The following is a 21967-nucleotide window of genomic DNA, read 5'->3' as shown; positions in this document are numbered from 1 at the left end:
CCAGTACATATTTTTCCGTTTTTATTGGTTTTCTGTGGGGTGCAGACAACCTACCACCTTTTTTCTAAACGGCACAAAATTAACATCGCACAAAATTATTTTTTAAATGTTTCTAATAGATAAAATAGATCAAATTTCTTCACCAGTTATTAGCTTGTGCCTATAGACTTCCATTGGTATGCAAATATCACCATTTTGTTCAATTTAGCGAATGTTATGAATTAAGAACAAAAGGGTGCCGACAACCGACCACTTTCCCCTACTATTAAATAAACGCCCTAAAACGATTTTCGCCACTATGCGGTCGGGAGATTCAAGCGTAACACTCCGTCGTACATGATACTCGATTCCTGTGGAAAACCCGCTGACACATCAATCGTCTGCTGACCAAGGTCGGTATCGTGTAACAAAATCCTGTTCTGAAAATAGCTTTTCTGAATCCTACATAGATAATCCGGGACTTGCAAGCGATATAGGGAGTCACCTATAGCTGCGTTATTAAATGCGTGTAATCAAGCCACAGAATACCTCGCTTATTTAGACCAAGCGCTATCCTAACCGTATCCGTTAACAACGGAATTTCCTCGGCCGTAGACCGGCCTTTACAGAAACCATACTGGTTGCTTGAAAAGCCACCAGCACACTCAGTATAGACCGACAATCTATGCTGGATGACCCTATCTAGAAACTTTCCAGTTGTGTCGAGTAAGCGAATTGGTCTGAATGCCGAAGGGTCTGTTCGCGTTTTCAACGGCCTGGGAAGTTTCCTTCATCCAGGCATCGTTGGAGGCTGCTCCTATACGGCGATTCGAAGCAGGCTCTCTCACTACATTCAATCTCATGGTTCAGAGTTATGCTCGCTGCTTGGAACACCCGGCGTCTTTCCAGCCTGTCGGAGTCGGTTCTAGCACATCGCAACCCTCTTTTAGCTCTAAGACAGATTCAGCGAAGATCGACGATCGTTCTTGTCCACCAGTTACCGGTTGACATAGTCCTCCTGGGCATTGTTACGTCACATGTACGTGTCTACGTGTCTACTACAAATCACTGTTTTTGGATGTTTCTGCATACATTTTTGCATATATACTTCCCACGAGTTTAGCACCGCCCAAACGTTGACCGATTTGGCTGAAATTTTGTCCAGAGCATCAGGGCATCAAATAGTACCGAATAAGAGGGCGGCCCATCAAAAAAATTGAAAAAAGTTTTTCCCACACTAATTTGAGCCACCCTAGTGTCAGCACATCGGATAACTCATCACCACTCAGGTATACAGGGTGTTCAATAAGTTCGAATACACTTTCAAAAAATGTTTAAAAATTGAGATTAAATTATTTCTTTTCCCGGTTCCATTTCATTGAAAGTATTGTTTATAAGGAACGTTTGTAACATTTCTTTTGGAATGACCTCTATTTTGTACTTCTTCACGAGCTTCAAACGTTTCTAAAACCCATCGCAAGCGGCACGCACGGTCTGCATGGGCATTTCGTTCCAGATTTTGATAATTACGTCTTGAACTGGTCGAAGTTACTGACCTCGTATTCGTACAGCTTTAACATAATAAAGGACCAAACAAGAAAGTAAGGAGGGTTCAACTCCGGGAAGCTGCACTCAGAAATATAACTAATCTATGAAAGGTTTAAAATTAATCTAATTTGTTATATTTTAAGATTATAAGCGCTTAGTATAAAAATGTATACTATTTATAATTAAAATTTATACTATGGCAGAATAACGCAAACTTATTTTGCTTTTGTATTCTGTCTGTTGATATTCTATTTTCGCGCTTGGTGTATTCCGATCTAGTTGCCGCATTTTTCGGTTAAATAATTAATTTATAAATAAAGTTTATTTGTTTATTTTGTTGGTTGTTCCTTTTTGTCGACCCCGTAGACCCGCCATTCGACGACATGTACAAACGGATATGAAAGTTTTTGCACGCTGGAAAACTTGAACGCAATCCAGTGGAAATTAAAAATGACCAGAAATGATCGAAAACGATCATCTCACCGGAGGAGATGCCTCGTCTGCTGTATCGCAAAATAAGAACATAAGTGTGCTCGTCAAGAGATTGGTGTTGATAATTCATTGTGGAAAGCAAGCAGGACGTCACAAGTTTTTCCAAGCGAAGAATCCCGGAAAAGACGCCAAAATCCGCAAAAAATATGCCGTCGTTTTTGCGGAATATGCAGTCTTCTTTGGGATTTTTCGGCTTGAAAAAACTTGTGTCGTTTCCCTTGCGGTGAAATAGCTCTGTAAGAAAATTTCAGTAATTAAAGCAGTGAATTTGTGTGGACTGAAACTCGAGCTAAAACTGCGGGAGGACTTCGCAAAATAGGAAACGGCTTTCAGAAGTGCAAAAATAGCGATGTTGATTCTGACCAATATGCGTTCCGAACGGAGGGAAGATAGTGCTTTGTGCCGGAAAATGTTTTGATGGTATATACCTTCATATGCCTTATTTATTGTATATAGAGATCGAAGTAGTCATCGCGTGTGGATGGCAGCTAATCAAATTCGCTGCCACAAATTTTCTTTTGCAGCCAAAGTCATCTCATTGTGAAAAATGGAAAAATTACAAGTCTTCGTCGTCTTCGTTAGTTCAATCAGCTCATCGATAATGCTTGCGGAAGAGAGTGCAGTTCCAGCTACTGCGAATGACCAGATGAGTAGTGTCAATGGACGTAAGAACAGAAGCAAGTTTAAATTCAAATGAGGCTGGCTATGCGTTGAAACTTCGTAAGATTTTTCCTTGTTGCACTTCTATGTTATCGAATAGGAGAATCTACATATATACCTTCATAATGTTATTTCAGCATAGAATAACAAATTGACACAATATAACAGTGGTTTCGGTATGTTTCGTTCGGATAACGATGTATTGGACAGATCACTCTATATGAATTACAATCGGACACCTATTTTTACAATTACGATTAAAATATTCAATGCTCAGGCTCATAAATAGTAACAAGATTTTTCGCTAACTTTAAAATTGAAAAAAGGGATCTTGAAAAGGTTCGAGACAGGAAACGTTTCCTTATTTACAACCTCAAACTACACGCTTAATTTTGAATAATGTTGATAACGTACACAATTCAAGCAAGACACTATCATTTATCGGAAATTATTTTGAAATTTTGTTATTCACAACGCAAGAATTTTGATCTGTGGTGAATAAGTGTTCTACACACCGCCGTAGCGCTCAATTGGTAGGGCTGGCCCCCGCCAAGGGTGTCAGCTTTTGGTGGGCGCCGAAATCCAAAATTACACTATGAGAAATGGAACATTGCTATTAGTTCTTTTAACATGGCCTTAAAAGGTGCTAATTTGTAACAAACCGACTAGAGATTTTTTTTATTACCACATCAACTAGTCTTTACGATTATTGTAGAAGCTAAAAGAAGCTTTTTGTATTGTTCTAATTTGATATTTTTTCCCGTTTTTCCTTATTTTTCTTGTAGTACAAAGCGTTTTATTTCTTGAAATTCTTTCTCTCCTTCAGTTTATAATTTTTCGTTATTTAGTGTTCTTCAAATTACAATTACTTTTGAATTTATCATAGAGAAATATGGAAAGGTATGGTTCCCTCACAGTCCTTGTTTTGTGGCCAGCATCGAGTGGCCAGTGGACTATACAATCGATCAAAAAGGTAATTACCGAAAAGCTATGATACAGTCCGCAGCTTCATTTATCGTCTACAACAAAATAAATTTTGCAGAGCCGTGAAAATACAAACAGGCTATCGCCAAAAAAATTTCACATGACATTTGAGCATAACTCAAAAAAAACGCCGATTAGTTTCATAAGACGAGTTTGTACTATTTCATTTGATTTCACTACTTTATTGTACCTTTGACAGATACGTATTTCGACATCAACAGTAAAGCCGTTTTCAGTGTCTCGTACTTGATTAATTGACTGATACTTTTGCTTAAATTAATCAAAATCACCTGATGATGATAAGAAATTCTAAATCACATATTGATTTTCATACACTTATGTTGTAATTTTGATACTGCCTAAGGAGGATAAGAAGTACAACACTCTGGATGAACTAAATTGGTGAGCGCGTTCCAGTTATTTACTTTTCGTTGTCTCATTGCTTCACCAATATAAAATGTTATAAAATTTTAAACTAAATACGCACAGGGCATCGTTTGCTGCTATTGCCGCGGATATTGTGGGAGTCCCAGGTATCCGGTTCACGCTTTAGTTAGCAACGGTGGCTCTTCTCGACCTTCTACTCCCTGAGTAGTTACTACGAATAAGGGCGTCCTTGTGAAGTTTTGCTGTACCTGTTATGAACAATTAGTACATCCCATTCCCTACACTTCTGAAGAAACCTTTCTAGCTTCAGAAGTGAATCCTTTTTGTAGTACTATTCTTCGTAACAAAAAGGGCACCATTACGGACCATGAGATCTGATCAAATTATTTGTAGTACTACTTGACCAACACCCCCAGCTGGGTGAGGGATAGAGGATGAAGCACACACACACACACACACACACACACACACACACACACACACACACACACACACACACACACACACACACACACACACACACACACACACACACACACACACACACACACACACACACACACACACACACACACACATACACACACACACACATATGCCTTATTTATTGTATATTTACAATTTGTAAACTATTTAATAAAAATGAAAATATATTTGTTTAGACTTTTATTTACACCATTAGGAAAATGAAAGAATGAAAACAAATTAACATAACCTGAAAATTTTGAATCAGATTTAAAATAAACTAAAATGCTATAAAGCTGACTTATACTAAATCACAATATTTTAAAGTTATACTATCCAGGTATTGTTGGATAAAATACGAGTTTGGGGTCAACCAGGCGAATAGCCATTTAGCATGACTTTTAATCTATTTGGTATAAATTTATTTCTGAGTGTGGGAGATCGCAAAGTTTTGTCCAAAAAGTCGATGAAATTGTCCCCATATAAGGCTTAAATCGCATTTTTCGTTTATAAAAGGTTATCGTCCTATTGGAACACGTAGGGCTGATCTCCGTCTTATCACCGGGCCACTAAGGGCATTAATCATCCCCAAAACCTCAGTTTTGTAGTACGCCGCAATGATTTCGACCTTCAAAAACGGCTATTTACGATGCCTCAATCCATTTTCAACGCGCGTAATAAACAAACAACAAGAGACAGAATGTCAACACCACACACATCTGTATATATATACCGCTAACGCTGACACCAATACTAATCTATATATATATATATATATATATATATATATATATATATATATATATATATATATATATATATATATATATATATAAGCAGTGTTGGGAAATGTACAGTAAAACACTGTGATTATGCGAATGTTTACATTTTATCCGGTCAAATTTCACGCACCGCACAAACCGAAACAGTTTTCCAAAAAAAATGTACGCCTCATTGTGACATTTTTTTACCGATGAGGCAAACTGTTTGTATGTTCCTGCCTGCTGCTGCGTGATAGTCGAGCCGTCGGTGCAGTCAGCAGATTTCTTGTTTCGGTTTGTGCGCAGCGCAAACAGAACAGAATCGAGTTAAATTGCCTGTGGCGCAAAGCCTAGAAAGAATGCTAGCCGTTGGTACTAATTCATTAGTTCTAGTCTCTAAAATGAGCAAGGAGTAAAGAAATAATCATTTACCACCAAAAACGGTCATGTCGTCGTGAAATGATCGTACAGAAACATTAATTGTGGGGAGAGAAAATAATAAAATCATGTGCTGACTGTCGTCTGCTTGCTCGTGGCTGCTGCTGCGGCTGCCGTGTTTTTGTTTTTCTTTTACTTCTTGGCAGATTGAATGATAAAAAGAAATGTCAACCGTTCCCGTCCCTGTATATAAGTTATGGAATATCGAACCCGCTACACCCGTAGCAACAGTACCGAACCCACAACCCACATGGTAACGGACATTCGACACGTCAATTGGAACACCACGGATACGCTGAGACAGCAGGAGCTCGAGGGTTCAACACCTGAAGAGGACAACGTGGCCGATCATCATCGACGGTATTGATTTTTGTCTACTTAGCAGGTAATAGTTTATAAAAGGGTTAGCGATAGGAATGCAAGCTCAGTCTCGATTCAGTGCTAGTTGCAGAGATATATCATATGTAATTAATTGTAATCCACCGAAGTTTAAGTAAAAGTGTAATAGTTAATAATTAAAGTGAAATAAATATTTTTTTATTATACCGCGGAATATCACGGCATAATTGGCGCAGTCTAACGGAGTTTGAGTGGCTAGAAGTGTTAAAAGTGTTTTTGGAGCGAACATCTAGGACAACTATAACGCATCTATAGCAAGAGGAACAGCCCTAAGTCGACGGAAGACACCGATGACCCAGCTTTAGCTGTTTCTGAGCGAATATCAGGAATTTGTGATCATCTGGAGGACTAATCCCGCCCTCGGAACCTACTACATCGACGCAACGCACATCGGACTCCCTGATGAAAGGAACCATCTTGTAAGTACCCAAATTATTTAATCCAACCACTACTAAAGCGGCTCAATTAGAAAAAGTGAATCATAGTAACAGGGTCAAGAGCTTTAACGGGTTATTATAAACATAAAAAGTGATCACGAAGCGTAATAATAGACTTACGCAGATCAAATTTTCACGCTCACATACCGAGTGAACGAACTAAGCAGATCAAATTTTTCTAAGCTCGATAGCGCATATAGAGAGCGAAACGAAAATGAACGATCAAGCCTCCCAGCAGAACGCTATGGCTAACTCGCCAGCGTCATCTCCTGCTGAACTTACGAAAGAGCAGTTAATCGCTCAACTAAAATCCCTTACGGAAACTCAAAGCAAAATGATTGATGTAATAAACGGACTCCAACGAAAGGCCGAGGATCCTTTCTTACAATTTAGAACACCCGACCCCATTAAGAATCTACCACCCTTCAGCCTGGGTGGAAGACGCGGAAACCACCTTGCAGTTATTTGAACCTTATCGGAACACACCCATGTACACTCAAATTGTGAGGGCAATTAAAGGAAAAATTATAGGAGAAGCAAAGGAAATTTTAATAGCCGCGGGTAATCCTTCTGATTGGGATTCTATTAAAACACTCTTTTAAATTCTTACGGCGATAGGAGAGACTTACCGTCCCACATCCTATCATTACTTTATGCTAGGCAAGGAAACGTTCTCTTACCGAGTACTATAATAAAATTAAATCTATCGACACGTCGATAAAAACAACTGTCGGATCCCTTGAAGACTACAAATTGGCTTTAACAGAAGTCAACAAACTCATTAGCCTTATGACTCTAACCAGATTTGTTGATGGATTGGGAGAACAGTTATCTATGTTTGTGAGGAGCCATAGGCCAGATTCTTTAGAAGAAGCCTATAACATAACTCTCCAGTACTCCAACGCGGCATATCGACAAAAACTCGATAAGCAACCGAGTGGTCAAATGCCTAGCTCGAGTAAATGGAACCCCAATAACGTGACACCTCCTGCCAAACAAGGCACATTCAACCACGATCCACGAAACAACGCAAAGAATCAGTCCGGTAAATTTAAACACCGACCCGTTATGGATGAGGACGCCTCAATGCGGACTCATATTTCGAAAATGCAGGTGAATAACCATTCACACAGAGCGAACGAGTTAAAGGAAGAATCTGACGAGGAGGAAGAAATTCAGAATGAAGTAGTAGAAAATTCTCGGATGGATTCAGAAGACGATGATTTTTTCGTGGGAGATGAGATAAATTTTCATCTTGCTCGAAAAGAAAGTCAAAGAAAATAATGAAGAATAACAACTTCCTGTCGTGACTCGTATTTTTTAATAATCGGACTTGATAAATAATTAACTTTTTTTTTTCGCACTTGTTTGGAAACACGTTTATTCCACTTCAAATCGTCCAACAAACTGAAGCTGATCTCCTAAGCCTGCTGCGATTCCAATATTTTTCGAATTCAATCACACCGATTCGTTTTCAAATAACCTATGCTTGCTGCGATTGAATTCCATTGTTTGAATTCTACTCGTTCATTCACACCATCTGTTTTTAAATATCCTACGCCTACTCCGATCTACCCCATTATTCTTTTATCATGCCCATTCAATTACACCATCTATTTTGAATACCTTATGCCTACTGCGATTCAAATGTATTCATCCATCATCCTCGCCTGTACCTGCCTTTTTGGAATAAATAATCTTTGTTCCGATTCTTCTAAATTATTATTATTAATATTTTTATATAATCTCATTTCAATCTTATTTTGAGAGTTTCTTATACGACTTCAATTCATAATATGTATTTATTTATTTTAATCCGTGCGCTTCCCTACATTCTCCCCCACTCCTACTATTCATGAAAAAATTCGGTATAAAATCATATCATTAAATTTGTTTGGTTTGCGAGACATTCTCTTCGGCCTCCTGTCGTCAGTCCTGTTGATTCCATCGTTGATGTTTTCTGACATCTCCCCTCGAATTGTTTCAGCATTATCCCCGGATACTTCCAAATTTCCAAATTTGTTCACTACATCATCCTTACAAGTTTCCTTCATCCCTTCAACAGCTTTAAATCTTGTATCTCGCTTTACGTCCCGTATGTTTCTTGCTATTTGTACACCACTATCGCTGCGTATAACAACCTTGGCTCCTTCTCTTGTCAAAACAGTGTATCTTTCCTTGGAGAAAGTGGGGTCCGTTTTATTTCGTTGAAACGTTGCGACTACTACTGTGTCTCCTACGGCAATATCAGATTCCTTCGCCCCTCTGTGTTGGTCTGCGTATTTTTTGCTGTTTAGTTTCGCAAGTGCATCATTCTCTCTAACATCTTCTCTATCTATTTCCTCAGCTGTTTCGGAGTCCCACAGACATGGAAAAGTTCCCCTGTATTTCCACCCTACCATTAATTCAAATGGAGTAATTCCTAGTCGCGAATGCTGTTTAAGTGTGTTATGAGGTTGGGTGTAACACTCTAATGCGTCCCTCCAGTTCTTGCCGTCCTGCTTAGCTCCTGCCATTGCCTTAATGATCCCCTGGTTTTGACGTTCGATTGATCCATTGGTTTGGGGACTTAGGGGAATGGCTTCACGTACCCAAACTCTTTTTGTTTCCCAGTACTCGATGAATTCATTCCCTTGGAAAGGTGGTCCATTATCACTTTGGATAATCAACGGCATCCCCAGGTGGAATTTGTTTTTACAAAGTGCCGCGTTCGTGGTTTTTGCATCAGTATGTTTCATCTCCACAACATGAAGATTCCTCGAATTTGTATCCACGACGACAAGGAAATGCCCTGAGCCATATCCATAAAGAGATAAAAAATCTATTTGCAAAATCTCCCATGGACCGTGAGGCAACTCGCGACTAGATAAGGGGATTGGCGGGTTTTTTATTGAAATCAGCAAACAGGTTTCACATTTCTTAACGAATTCTAGTGTTTCCTTACTCATATTAGGCCACCAAAAATATTCGCGCATAATTTTCTTTGTCGCACCACAACCGATGTGACCTTGATGGGCCGTCTTTAGTGCCTTGCTACGTAGACTCTTCGGAAGAACTATTTTATCGCCCTTGAAGACTATTGGTTCCAATGTTCTCAACTCTTTCGCTTGAGACTCATATCTCCGTAAATGCTCGGGCCATCGATCTGTATGTATAGCTAATCGAACTGCTTCCAATTCTACATCGACCTCGGACGCCAGTTGGATATCTGTCCAGGTGATATCCATTGTTTCCGCATCCAAGGCGTAAAGAACATGCCTGTCGTTTTCTTCATCAAATGCTTCGTCAACTTGAGTTTTGCTGATCAACCGTGATAGTGCATCAGCAATATTAGAATGGCCTGGAACTCTTTTAACGGTGAAATGCTACAGGAGCAGCCGCAGGGCCCATGGCTCTGCGCGCGTCATTGCCCTCTTACTAGTTCGCTGATTACTCCCAAAAATAAACTGATTGGCTTCTGAGTCCGTTCGGATAACGAATTGTTTGCTTGTGAGGTAGTAGGGGAACCTCTGTACACCCCACACCATAGCAAGTGCTTCCTTTTGGGTATGCGGATACTTCTGTTCAGCAATTGTTCAAGCTTTGGATGCACAGGAAATTATCCTAGGTACATCCTTTTTGTCGTACTGCACGAGTACCGCTCCAAGGCCGATCGGAGATGCATCTACGTACAACTCCGTGTCGTCAACGTGATTGAAATAGCCTAGCTTTTGATTGATTTCAGAGCCTCACTTTTAAGAAAAACGAATTCATCCTCTTCTGTTTTGTTCCAATAGAATGAGCTTGACTTTGCAAGTAACCTTAACCACTTTGTCTTATCAGCTCTATTCAATATGAAGCGCTCCGAAAAGTTTAGTAATCCTAGGAAGCTTTTCACTTCTAAAAGTGTTTCAGGAGTACGAAAATCTTGAATTGCTCTTAATTTGTCATCTTCAACGCTGATTCCGTCACGGGAAAAACGGAATCCTATGAACTTCACCGATTCCTTTCCAAAATTGCATTTCGCATCGTTCAAAACAACATTATGTTGACGAAACCGATCAAGTACTTTCTCCAAGTTTGCGTTATGTTCCTCCATAGTTTTACCGTGCACGAGTACATCATCTAAGTAGTTCAATGTTCCGGGGCACTCAGCCAGTACCACAGTTTGAAGAATCTCTTGAAAGATATCAGGAGCGTTACACAACCCGAAAGGCAACCTCTTAAACCGGTATGTACAATTTCCAGCAAAGAAATTCGTGAGGTGTCTTGAATTCTCATGTAATTCAACATGAAAAAAGGCACTCGAAAGGTCAATCGTTGAGAAGAAAGCCGCACCATGTAGTCCAGATATAATTGATTCTAATGATGGCATTTTGAAAGGTGTTCGTATGATACATTTATTAGGACCACGAAGATCCACAACTAATCTTATGTCGTTTCTTCCTTTCGGAACGACTAGAAGTGAGGAGCAGAATGACTTGTCCATATTAGTTGTAACCCGTTCAATGATTCCAGACGATAGTAATTCAATTAGTCTGCGCTCTGTCTCTTCTTTAAAAGCGGGTGGAATATTGGTGAAGACGTTCCGTGATGGAGGCATTGTTTTGTCATATGCCAGGGAAACTGGAGGAACATTGAATTTGGGAAATTCACCATCCGAATCCAGTGCAAAAACCTCGCATGGATAATGTTCAGCTTTTTGTGTCAAATGGTGTACTGGAAGAGCAAGACCTAATTGTAGTATGCTGTACCTTAGAGCTGTACTCCTTCCTAGCAAAGATCGTGTACTAGGCACAACGTAAAATTTTTCCAAATATCGTGGACGATCATCGGATATGAAGAGTTCAGCGACGAATGAAGCGATTACGGAAATTTCTCCGGGAGACGCATACGCTTTCAGCGACTTATCTGTTCCACTTCGTAGATCGTAAATCATTCGACTCGTCTGATCGCAATTCAACATCTTATCGAACACCTGATCACTAATCGTGTTTACTTCGGCACCTGAGTCAATTAGAAAATTAACAGCAAGACCCGCCACTAAACCAATAATGTTTTCCGAATTCATTTTGGGACTTGGAGAAAACGTCGTGTGATCTACGTGTAACTTGTCTTGGTTTTCCGTATTTATTCGGAAAACGGGTGGAGTAGAGCAACTATCCGCGGTATCGAGCTGAATGTTGCTATCCATCTTCTGAAAACCAAAGCAATACATTTCTTTATTTTTTAAATTTTAATTGAGAGGTCTGTTTCTGTACATGGCTGTTTTAATTCAGAGAAAATTTTATTGTTCGAAAATAACTAATTTAGGTTCAGATGTGATATTGTGTATGTGTATGCATAAAGAAAAGTATATGTTTACTGAGCACTCACAAAATCCTTTTCATCGATGGTTTCGTCTTGATCCGTCTCGCAAATTGCAGCGATCTTCCTTGCCTTTGACGGTGTAGACGATTCCGCGTCTTCTTGATTTGGTCGCTTCCTTGCAATGGTTTGTAGCTTCTGGCTGCATGCGCGTTCTATGTGTCCAATCCGTTGGCAATTACGACATACCTTGTTGATTGCATGACATTCATGGGGAAAATGATAGGTTCCGGTACATCTCCAGCATGGTTTTCGTCCAACACCATTACTTCGGTCCCATCCTCCACGTGCAGTTCCCTTCCACGAAAGCTGCCTGCCATTCTGGATTGGTTGAACATCGGCCCCTGTGGTTTACTTACGAATCTGAATGATGAAGACGGCCGGAATTTTCCGGCAGGATTGCGCTGCTCAGATGCAACGGTCGCTATTTGCTGATCATCAGATCTGTACTGCTGATGATTTTTCAAGAACGTCTGTTCGTTCAGCTTTTCAATTTCGTGTCCCCGAATTTTGTCAAGAAATTCAGTAAGTGAGCCGCCTTTTCTCATCACTTTTCGTCCTGCTTCACGTACTTTCAAATTAAGGGCATGTGACTGTACGACATCCGCAATGTTTTCCATCAATTGATCTTCACCATAGTCACAAAGTTTAGCGACCGCTGTTACTCGCTTGACATATTTCAGATCGGATTCATCTGATTGTTGAGTCATCGAGCGAAGTCTTTGCCGCTGTAGTAGAACATAGTCTCGAGAATTGAAGTACCTTTTCAATCGGCTCATGACATTTGAGTATGGAAACATTTTCATATCCGGATCATCGTCGCGAGTAGATGTACCGTCAAGTACCTCCATCAATTTACATCCAGCTTTGATTTTGAAGATACTGATTTTGGAGAACTCATCCTTCACCTTTGCAAATTGCATTGACGCTTCGAGAAGTTCTTTCCAGTTCTCGAAGGATTTCTTGTCAACCTCATCTTCACCATCGATTGGTTTGCACTCCACAATGTTCAGAGATGCGAATGACATTGATGTGAATATGGACGTATCATGGTCAATCTCCGATGAGCTTCCTCGGCTTGAACAAGTTTCAAGTAGCTTGGTCGAGGAATCACCGTCATCAATTGGTTCTTCACTCCACTCGAAAGAATGCTTCTTTTTGCAACGAGTTTGTTTGAGTCGAGCCTCCAAGAGAGCGTTTCGCTGTTTTTCCATTGCCAATGCTCTCGACAAGTCTTTGTTAGTGGTCTTACTCATTTTGCTAAATAAAATACCAATAAAACCATTGAAATTTGAAATCTATTTTTGAAACACGCATTATTTGCTTTCGTTCTTGCTTTAATTGATCGAATGTAACATTCAGTAATAATTTTTCCTCGTCTTCAACATTTAAGCGTAACTTTTATTGTATTCGTTTAAATATCAATCAAAAGAAGAGGCAATATTGCCTCATCTTCTAAGGGTTTTTTCTTTCACAGTTGCTTATTAATTTGTTTAAACATTTGACCAATCAGATTTCATATATTTCAATAACTTCCATAGAAAAATCTAGCTTTTTCAATTAAATGTTCATCCTCTAGTCAAAACTTTATTAATTCCCGTTTTCTCTACGTTCTATACATATGCTCTCGCAGGGAACTTTGCGTGCTATTGCAGGGGGCTTTTGAGTTGCTTCTTCTTCTTCTTCTTCTTCTTCTTATTGGCATTACATCCCCACACTGGGACAAAGCCGCCTCGCAGCTTAGTGTTCATTAAGCACTTCCACAGTTATTAACTGCTAGGTTTCGAAGCCAAGTTACCATTTTTGCATTCGTATATCATGAGGCTAACACGATGATACTTTTATGCCCAGGAAAGTCGAGACAATTTCCAATCCGAAAATTGGCTAGACCGGCACCGGGAATCGAACCCAGCCACCCTCAGCATGGTCTTGCTTTGTAGCCGCCCGTCTTACCGTTGGGCCCCTGAGTTGCTTAGAGGACTTGTATTTTCTTAGAGTTTACCCTTCCAGGAGACTATTCTAACAATACCCTTTCAGGAGACTTGACGTTTACATTGCTTACCCTCTCAGGGGACTTGCACTTTCTTTAAGCTTACCCTCTCTTGACTTTTGCATTGATTACCCTCTCAGGGGACTTGCATTATCTTTAAGTAAACCCTCCCAGGAAACTGTACTTGTTTCTACCCTCTCGGGGAACTCGAATTTTACATTACTTACCCTCTCACTAAACTTTTTTCTACTCTCTCAGGAGACTCGAATTTTATATTGCTTACCCTCTCAGGGGACTTGCATTTTTTAAGTTTACCCTCTCAGGGGACTTTTCTAATATCTACCCTCTCAGGGGACTTTATTTTTTTTTTTGCATTGCTTACCCTCTCAGAGGACTTGCATTTTCTTTAAGCTTACCCTCTCAGGGGACTTGCATTTTCTTTAAGCTTACCCTCTCTTGACTTTTGCATTGATTACCCTCTCAGGGGACTTGCATTAGCTTTAAGTAAACCCTCCCAGGAAACTGTACTTGTTTCTAGCCTCTCGGGGGACTCGAATTTTACATTGCTTACCCTCTCAGGGGACTTGCATTTTTTTTTATAAGCTTACCCTCTCAGGGGACTTGCATTATTTTTTAGGTAAACCCTCTCAGGGGACTGAACTTTTTTCTACTCTCTCAGGAGACTCGAATTTTATATTGCTTACCCTCTCAGGGGACTTGCATTTTTTATGTTTACCCTCTCAGGGGACTTTTCTAATATCTACCCTCTCAGGGGACTTTATTTTTTTTTTTGCATTGCTTACCCTCTCAGGGGACTTGCATTTTCTTTAAGCTTACCCTCTCAGGGGACTTGAATTTAACATTGCTTACCTTCTCAGGGGACTAGCATTTTTTTAAGCTTACCCTCTCAGGGGACTTTTTTAATATCTACCCTCTCAGGACACTCGCGTATTGCAATGCTTACCCTCTCAAGGGACTTGCATTTTCTTCAAACTATCCTCTCAGGGGACTCGAATTTAGCACTTACTCTCTCAGAGGACGTGCGGTTTATATGAGACCCTCCTTGGAGACTATTCTAAAGACTAATATCTACCCTCCCGGGGTCCCTCTCAGAACACGTTTGAATTGCTCATTCCATCCAATTTATTTTACTTACCATCCAACCTAGAGAATCCATAATTAATAATTCACTCGTTTTTATCCAATAACTAAGCATGTTGCCCATATTGTGCAAGAATTTGGTTAGGTTGGTAAATTATAATATAAATTTCTCTAGTAACTATTGCGTTCATTTCAGATGAGCTACAATCCATTTGAATTTTAGCCCAAATAGAAAATAACCAAAAAAGTATTCGACAGTATAGATTTTCTAAGGACACCATTTTCAGTGTATTCTTCGAGGAAACGCTTTTTTTTGCTACCGGAAAACGAAATTCAATTCATAAAGTGTATATTTGTTATGCCATCAAGTCTGGTCTACTTGAATTCAGGAATAGTTATTGTAATATTGAAAAAATCAATGAGATGCATCATTATGTTATCAAGTAAGCCGATTTGTGGATAGCTGTAAAATGATATGCATATATCTATCGATTTCACACAAATCTTTGGTGATACTTTAGTTATCGAGCAGAATAAAAACAAATAGCAGCAAATACACATTTTTTTTCAATTTCTATCAATTTCTTATAAGCCGCGTTATTTTTAAAAAGATATGTTTATTATTGCAGTATACTTATCTTGAAACCGGTTCCGTTGTCCATATTAGTATCAGGCATATTGGATACTCCTAAGCACTGTCCTAAACTTCTGCTTTCCTTTTTTTGTAACTTTAATTCATCATCGATTATCTCGATTAGCAAAATATTATATTAGCACTTTTGATAACAAAATTGATAATACACATTTTTCAAGAAGCTCTATTGAACTTATTTGGAAATCATCGTTTGATCATATAATTGAATTTTTATCGCTTCACTGTCACAATGCATTGCAACAATACGATTCCCAGAGACACAATTATCAGTAAAATCACTTTTTTTATCTGAGAACCGTAATAACACATCACATCAACAACGGTATACATCTTTTTTTTTTAAGTAATACATCTACGTTAAACATCATAAACCAATGCTTTTCAGATTGAATTGTATGTTAATAATAAACAGCCAAGCACTGAGACACTTGTCAATGAATAAATCTATAAAGCCCCAAACATAACTTGATATGTGTGCGTGAATTTGAACTATTAACTTTTTTTTAAAAACCGTTTCCCGTACACATCGTACACACATTAATGTAAATTATCGCACGTTTCATCTCACAAATCTTTGTCATTAAATCCACGTATCACCGGCATCAAAGAACACACCCATTCATCACCAGCACTTTTTCGAACAACTGAACATAATATTATTTAAGCTGAATTGAATTTCAACGCGTAAATTATGGCGGAAAACTAAAAAAACGAATACAAATACCGCTCACTACTTTTCGATCAAAATAAGATGACATACTATCGTTGATTTTCGAGATTACACACTTGCATTCCTGCATATGAATTGGTGTAAATGAATGAACATTGTTTCTCGCAATGATGGCAATGACGGAATTGACATCCGAATGAACTCAAACGGTAAATTGATCATTAGTGTTAGTGAAGTACTCTGTTGTGGCAGCTATGATTCGTAGATCAAACTGTTGTTCCAATACCGTTACTTGGGCAATGAAAAATGTTTGGCAATGAAAATGAAACAAAAAAATAATCGCTTCGAAGTAGTTTTATAATGAAACAATTCAACAGTGCTGTGCAACTGTGTATTTAGTGAAAATATAAAAATATACCGTTCACAGTTCAAAATGCAATGTTGTGTTTTCACGATGCTAAAAGCTAGTGTCGCTTCAACCATTAAAATATACAGTTGAGCGATTCATATACAACGTATTTCACAAAATGTCTGCGCATGAGCACATTTCGAAAGCTAGCACATGCTGTTTTTTTAATGGATCTTGCACAGTTCAACAATTAAAGCAGAATGATAATGGCAATTCGCACGTTATTTAAAATCAATTATCCCACTTACTTCTTTTTAGATTCCTCGGGAGCACTAGCGCCAATGTCGTGACTCGTATTTTTTAATAATCGGACTTGATAAATAATTAACTTTTTTTCGCACTTGTTTGGAAACACGTTTATTCCACTTCAAATCGTCCAACAAACTGAAGCTGATCTCCTAAGCCTGCTGCGATTCCAATATTTTTCGAATTCAATCACACCGATTCGTTTTCAAATAACCTATGCTTGCTGCGATTGAATTCCATTGTTTGAATTCTACTCGTTCATTCACACCATCTGTTTTCAAATATCCTACGCCTACTCCGATCTACCCCATTATTCTTTTATCATGCCCATTCAATTACACCATCTATTTTGAATACCTTATGCCTACTGCGATTCAAATGTATTCATCCATCATCCTCGCCTGTACCTGCCTTTTTGGAATAAATAATCTTTGTTCCGATTCTTCTAAATTATTATTATTAATATTTTTATATAATCTCATTTCAATCTTATTTTGAGAGTTTCTTATACGACTTCAATTCATAATATGTATTTATTTATTTTAATCCGTGCGCTTCCCTACACTTCCTACCATACATTTCAATATTGACCACAAAAGGCGAACTGAAGTTTTTAGTTGACACTGGAGCAAATAAAAACTATATTTCACCGAACCACGTGAATATTGAAAATTGTAAGGAAGAGCCCAATTCAACCATATCGAATACAAACGGAAAACATGTAGTAAACAAATCAGCTGCAATCGATATTTTTCAAATCAAAAAGAAACTCAAATTTTTTGTTTTTAAGTTCCATAAATTTTTCGATGGCCTTATTGGTTACGAATCGCTCCGTGACCTTAGAGCAATAATTAATACTTCAGATAACTCTTTGAAAATTGGAAAAAGAATAATCAAAATGAAACAGATGCTTCCAGAGAAACATAAAATAAATATGAACGAACATGAATTCCAATTTATTCACGTACCCGTAAAAAGAAGGATCATTTATGTTAAACCACGAAGTAGATTTGATTCATTTTCGATTCTACCAGGACTTTATGAAGGGAAAGATGGAAAGGCCTTTGTGGCAATCCGGAAAAATATGAAGAAAGAATCTCTTGAAATTAACGTAAACGAACTAGAAATAGGAGATGATTACTATGAAATCGAGAAGATTCCTTTGAAGAACAACGTTTTGAAATATAACGTTAGAGATGACCATCTCAACGATAAGGAAAAGCTTGCATTGTATGAAGCTTTGAGAGAGAATAAAGAAGTGCTATATTGTGACGATGACAGATTAACCTTCACTCACAAAATAAAGCATAAAATTAGAACAACGGATAATATCCCTATACACACAAAATCCTATAAATATCCTAAAGTTTACGAGGAAATTGTGAAAAATCAAGTGGATAAACTCCTTAAGGACGGGATCGTTAGAGAATCCATTTCTCCATACACATCTCCCGTATGGGTAGTGCCTAAGAAGTCAGACGCTTCGGGCCAGAAGAAATTCAGACTGGTTATAGATTATCGCAAGCTGAATGAAAAACTATCAGCGACAGATATCCTATACCGGAAATCACGGACATCCTAGACAAATTAGGTAGAACAAATTACTTTTCTACCATAGATCTCGCCTCAGGCTTCCATCAAATTCAGCTTGATGACGAAGACGTTGAGAAAACAGCATTTTCTGTAAACTCAGGCAAATATGAGTTTACACGAATGCCATTCGGGTTGAAAAATGCTCCAGCGACTTTTCAACGCGTTATGGATTGCATCCTAAGAGAAGAAGTAGGAATATGTTGTCTGGTATACATGGACGACATCATCATATTTTCACCTTCCTTAGAACAACACAAAATCGATCTTAAAAGAGTTCTAAATAAGTTGAAGGACGCTAACCTGAAAATACAACTTGACAAATGCGAGTTTTTCAGGAAAGAAGTTCATTTTTGGGACACACTGTTTCTGAGGACGGAGTGAGACCAAATCAAGACAAGATAGAAACGATAAAAAAATGGCCGTTGCCAAGAACAGAAAAGGAAGTTAGGCAATTTCTGGGAATTCTGGGATATTACCGAAGATTCATTAAAGATTTTGCAAAGTTAGTAAAACCCTTAACTAACCTACTTCGAAAAGATAACGAATTTATAATAACGACTGAAATAGAAGCTTGTTTCAACAAGTGCAAACAAATTCTCATGAGAGATCCGATATTAATTTATCCTGACTACTCCAAGGAATTCATTCTTACTACTGATGCAAGCGACTATGCAATAGGGCCGTTCTTTCTCAAGGACCCATCGGAAAAGATCGTCCAGTCGCCTACGCTTCTAGAACGTTGAACAAGACTGAAGAGAATTATTCAACAACGGAAAAAGAATTTTAGCTATGTATTGGGCTGTCAAACATTTTGAGCACTACCTATGGGGCAGAAAATTTAAGTTAGTTACGGATCACCAACCTCTAACCTACTCTTTGTCAAACACAAACAAACGGATATTTAGGGAAAACTAGAACTCGAAGGGTATGATTACGAATTGATTTATAAACCCGGCAGGCATAACGTGGTGGCAGACGCGCTATCCAGAATCAAATCAGACGAGATAAATATAAATTCGCAGGACGAATCAGGGAACGATGACAGGGATAGTGAACTAGATACCGTACACTCTGCCGATTCCAGCGATAATTATTATATTTAGTGTACAGAAAAGCCTATAAATTCTTTAAAACCAAAACTCTTTTTAAAATTTCAAATATAGATTCCGAAATTTATGAAGAAATTTTCATCAACCGTCGTCGAACGACGATTCCTCAACCGAGCTACACCGAAATAGATGTAGTTCAATTATTTGAAAAGTACCTCAACCCTAGGGGGGTAAACTGTCTTAGAGTTCCCATTGGACTAAGGCAACTTATTCAGGAAACATATAAAAGGAGGACGTTAGATTGGATTCCGAACAGGACAAGTTAGTCAAAGAGACACATGAATATGCGCATAGAGGTATAAAGGAAAATAAAGCGCAAATATTACAGAGGTATTATTTCCAACTCAATCGAAAGGTGCGTACTTTTATTGAAAGTTGTACCACATGTAAAAAAGTAAATACGACAGAAAACCTCCTCAATTAATCCAGAAAAGTATTTTCGGCGAGAAGCCTTTCGAACGAGTTCACATAGATGTATTTTTTTTGAAAGGACTAAAATGGTTGACGATAGTTGATTCGTTTTCAAAATACGCTAATATAATACCTTTAGAAACAAGAACAATTGTCGACATGAAAAAGGCAATTAGCGAACATATTAGAGTATTCGGAAGACCACAAACTATTGTCAGCGATCAAGAGCCATCTTTTACATCCATTGATTTCATGGGATTTTTGGATGACCTCGGTATTTCTATCCACCATGCCAGTAACTCCCAAGCTAATGGTATAGTGGAGAGATTTCATTCAACAATGATCGAATTGTATAGATCACTCAAATCAAAATTTCCGAACAAGCCCATAATAGAGACCATGAACCTTTTGACCGACATATACAACAACACGATACATTCAACTACTAAACGAAAACCAAGAGAAATCATATTCAATATTTCAAATTCTGCAAACGTACAACAATTACAAGAGGCAGCTGACAATCTACAGACAGCAGTTAAACTGCAACTTCAGAAAAACAAACAAAGACACGAAGAGAAGTTCGGAGACAGACAAGACCCACCTGAATTAAACCCAAACGACAACAAATACGTTAAAATCTCACAGCGACAGACAAAAGACAAAGACCCGTTTAAAATAGTTTCAATAAAAATGACGGCTTTCTCACGTTCAGAGACGCGCACAACGTCAAAATTCACAAAAACAGACTAAAGAAATGACCATAATCAAGTACATCCTTTCCAATTTCAGACTTCTCTTAATTCATTATGCATCCACAACAATCTATAGAGACGTGACGAACGACAATGGACTAACGGTATTTAAACTTGATACAGTTAGGATCAAATTAGGGTATGAACGAATTATAAAGAAGATCAGTATAAGCTCCATAGAATTGAACATTAACCATATAGAAAAAATAGCCAAATCTTTTACTATCAAAGATCATTTACACGAAACTCTTTCGAGAAAAATTACAACAGCCAGGGAAAAGCTAACGAGCCTGCAACCACACAGACAGAAGAGAGGTTTAATTAACGCATTAGGAACGGTAGTTAAATACATAGCAGGGAACCCAGACCAAGAGGACTTAGAAATCATTCAACATAGCCTAGGAACATTGCAAAATCAGGAAAATAAACTCGTTAATAACCAGATGAGACAAATCAAAATTAATAATAGCTTTCAAGACAGGATAAATAATGTTACAAACACGATCAGGAAAATTAGTTCACAAATATCAGCATTAAGCAACACGCTGAGGGAAGATGCTACACTAGAACAGCTAAACCTAATATTCAGTATAGATAACCTTATCCATGCTTTAGAGGACATAGAAGAACAAGTAGAATTTTCAAAACAAGACCTTATAAACAAAAACATACTTTCATTAGAAGATAAAAAATACATTTATCAGAGACTAGTCCATCAAAATCTGAAATTAAATTTCATAGATGAGATCTTTCAGTTTAGTTCAGGAAGCTTAACAATCAGCAAAGACAATATCGTCATCCTAGTGAAGATACCGATACTGGAAGACAACCCATACGAGCTGCTACAAATCGAGACGATCAACATAAACAAAACGAAAATCAGCACAGACGTAAAATTAGTAGCGAGAAGACATCAACGTATAATTCCACAACGACATATATGTCAAATCTGCGAGAAATCTACACCATTGGAAGACGAGTGTATCTACAGAATCCTAACGCACCAGAAACCGAGATGCCAAATACAGGAAACAGACGAAATGCCCAGCATAAAGGAAATCAGAAGAGGTATTATACTCATCGACACAACAGCCAACATAGAGGTTTTAGCTCTTGCGGCGATTCAAGAATT

General features: G+C 38.3%; 2 protein-coding genes across 5 annotated transcripts in view; both read right to left on the bottom strand.

The window, feature by feature from the left end:
• LOC134220856 (calcium/calmodulin-dependent protein kinase kinase 1-like) overlaps positions 1-21967 on the bottom strand; it is a 439381-nt gene that overhangs the window by 78464 nt on the left and 338950 nt on the right. The gene's annotated exons all lie outside the window — the stretch shown is intronic.
• LOC134219106 (uncharacterized) lies at positions 11891-17087 on the bottom strand. Its single transcript, XM_062697800.1, has 3 exons — positions 16970-17087; positions 12086-13156; positions 11891-12038 (listed from the first exon to the last, which is right to left on the bottom strand). Exons 2-3 carry the CDS (start codon positions 13150-13152, stop codon positions 11891-11893), a joined length of 1215 nt encoding a protein of 404 aa, XP_062553784.1. The 5' UTR covers positions 13153-13156; positions 16970-17087.

Source organism: Armigeres subalbatus, chromosome 3 (assembly GCF_024139115.2).
Source record: "Armigeres subalbatus isolate Guangzhou_Male chromosome 3, GZ_Asu_2, whole genome shotgun sequence".
Taxonomy (NCBI): Eukaryota; Metazoa; Arthropoda; class Insecta; order Diptera; family Culicidae; genus Armigeres; species Armigeres subalbatus.
Note: the sequence above shows the minus strand (reverse complement) of the source record. Positions and strands in the feature narration are given on the sequence as shown.